This window comes from Elephantulus edwardii, unplaced genomic scaffold (assembly GCF_000299155.1).
Source record: "Elephantulus edwardii isolate Elephantulus edwardi_28Jun2011 unplaced genomic scaffold, EleEdw1.0 scaffold00221, whole genome shotgun sequence".
Classification (NCBI taxonomy): domain Eukaryota; kingdom Metazoa; phylum Chordata; class Mammalia; order Macroscelidea; family Macroscelididae; genus Elephantulus; species Elephantulus edwardii.
Window position 1 is genome coordinate 3,368,071 of NW_006399971.1, and position 2,147 is coordinate 3,370,217.

The 2,147-nt window shown below is 49.8% G+C and overlaps 1 protein-coding gene across 2 annotated transcripts; it reads right to left on the reverse strand.

The window, feature by feature from the left end:
* Positions 1-729: 729 nt before the first annotated feature.
* On the reverse strand, positions 730-1,883 carry LOC102844159 (microtubule-associated protein RP/EB family member 2-like). Of its 2 annotated transcripts, XM_006898130.1 has the most exons (2): positions 1,775-1,852; positions 903-1,646 (listed from the first exon to the last, which is right to left on the reverse strand). In XM_006898130.1, the coding sequence occupies exons 1-2, from the start codon at positions 1,850-1,852 to the stop codon at positions 903-905; spliced, it is 822 nt and encodes a 273-aa protein (XP_006898192.1). The 2 variants fall into 2 exon arrangements, with proteins under 2 accessions (XP_006898191.1, XP_006898192.1); XM_006898129.1 differs by having other exon boundaries at positions 730-1,883.
* Between the last annotated feature and the right edge of the window lie 264 nt (positions 1,884-2,147).

Genomic DNA, 2,147 nt, shown 5'->3' on the forward strand with positions numbered 1-2,147 from the left:
TTAGTATGAAACGCTGGGGTTCAGATGGAAATTGACCCAAGGAGGGGTAACAGGGGAGAGGCAGGGGGACCTGCACCTATTGGACCCCATGTGGACTGCAGAGCGTGATGACACAGCTTGTGGAGAGTGGCTGCCCACCAAAGAGGACCCTGAGAAAGACAGTAGCATGAGAACCGGGGGACGGGAGAGCAGGAATGGTGGGGCACAGGGCAAAGCCGAGATGGTGGTGCCCTTGAGTGGAGGGTTTTCCAAACATCTGTGTGGTGGGCTAACTGCTGGGCCCTGGCGTCCTTGTTCCCAATCCACTTTTCCCTTTTATGTTGTGAGAAGTGGGAGAAACTGACCCTGGGTTTCCTCCCCAGGAAACAAGTCACTGTCCTTAAGCTTTCGTATCTGTTTCCCTTTGTTCCAATTTCCTATTTGACCCAATTTATGCTTGGAGGTTAGTGAGACTTGCAAACATCAAAGCACCACGAATGCATGTGACATCTAGTGACACTGGGTTGAGAAATGCCAATATAAATACCATATATCAAATTACCATTGTTTCACACCAGGATAAAAAGGGAGAGGTGGGGAGGAGGGGGCGGGGGCAGGGAGCCTTGTTCTGGACAGAAATGAAGGAAAGAGCACAACCGATCTGAAGCAGCCAGTGGTGGAGTTGAAGGTATGTGACCCTACGCTCGCGGGTGGACGGCCGGGGCCGCCGTCTGCTAACACATCTTGGCAAAGTGAATGGGAACCGAGTGCTGTGGCTGGCGGGTGCGACCTCGTGGTGATGGTAACGGCAGATCGGAAACAACCTGGTTCTGTTGAGCTTAAGGCCACACATGTTCCTATTCTCCAGGAAAAAAAAAAACGTTCCCACACGAAACAGAAGTGTCAAGAGCTGCGGAGATGGCTCAGTACTCTTCCTGCTGCTGCGGCTGCTGTTCGTGGACGGGCTCCTCGGCTTCTGGCTCCTCTGTGTGACCCTCGTGTTCATCTGACGCATACAGGACTTCCATTAGTCGCTGCACGAGGTCGTCGTTTTCCTGCCCGTGTTCTTGGCAGAGCAGTTCAATCTCTCTCAACTTCCCGAAGTAGAAATCCCTCTCCTTTTCCACACCTTCGAGGGCCAGTTTTAACGAGTGTACCTGTTCGTTGAGCTGTATGACCTGTGTTTCTAAATCTTTATCGGATCTGGATGCGGAGCCGCTGGACGAAGCCCTTTTGGCTGAGGAGGGATGAGAAGGTGTGGATCCGGGTTTAGATGCTGGACTTGATTTAGCCGCACCTGCTGTGGGGGAGTTTGCATGGTGAGACTTTTTCGGCAGGTTGAAGATCTGTTCGCCAGGGTTGTGGGGAGGAATTGCATCTTGCCCTTGTCGTGCCTCTACGGGATCATACTCCTTCCCATCATAGTTGGCATCGTAGAATTTCTTAAACCACTGAATAAAATCCAGGTTGTCCTGGAAACGTCCTTTCACTAGCTTCTCCACCGGAATTACCTTATCGACATTCATTCGCTTAAACGAAGCTTGCAGAAGTTTTAAATTGTGGATATATTCATGTTCCAATTTGGCTTGAAATTTTACTTTCTTCAAACTAATACAGCCTGGAAATAGCATGTCCATGAACTGGCAATAAGCTGCTCCTGAACAAAGCTGTTCCACTTTTGTGTAGTTTAAAGATACTATGTCATTAACCCATGCAATGATGTCATGTCTGCTCATAGTCTCTTGGGTTATCGAGGTAGAATACACGTTGACTGCCATTCCCCAGCTGTAGGAACGCTCCCCGCGCACTGTGTGCTTCCGGAAAGGAATGACGGTCCCGTTATCCTGGATGATGTCGTTGTTGTTCTCGCCATTTGGGGACAGAGTTTGGGTCAGACCAGGCATTTGGCGCACTCCCGAGAAAGGGAACAAAACCGCTCTCGGGTGGCTCTGGGTGGAAGGTGGGCTGCGTCTTCCCGCTCGCTGCGCTCATGTCTTGAGGACCGCGCCGGCCGCCTGCTCGCCCGCTCGCTCGCTCCCTTCTCTCCGCCGAAAATTGTTATTTTTGATGAAAAGAAAGAGTATTATGTTTCTTTTATTATGTATCTTCAAATCCTTAGCATGTACAATTTTGAGAAACATTTTTCAATGTGTTAATTTAAATAATGT

What these genes read in the sequence shown, in the direction of transcription:
- LOC102844159 (XM_006898129.1), bottom strand. Translation starts at nt 1,883, where the DNA reads ATGCCTGGTCTGACCCAAACTCTGTCCCCAAATGGCGAGAACAACAAC.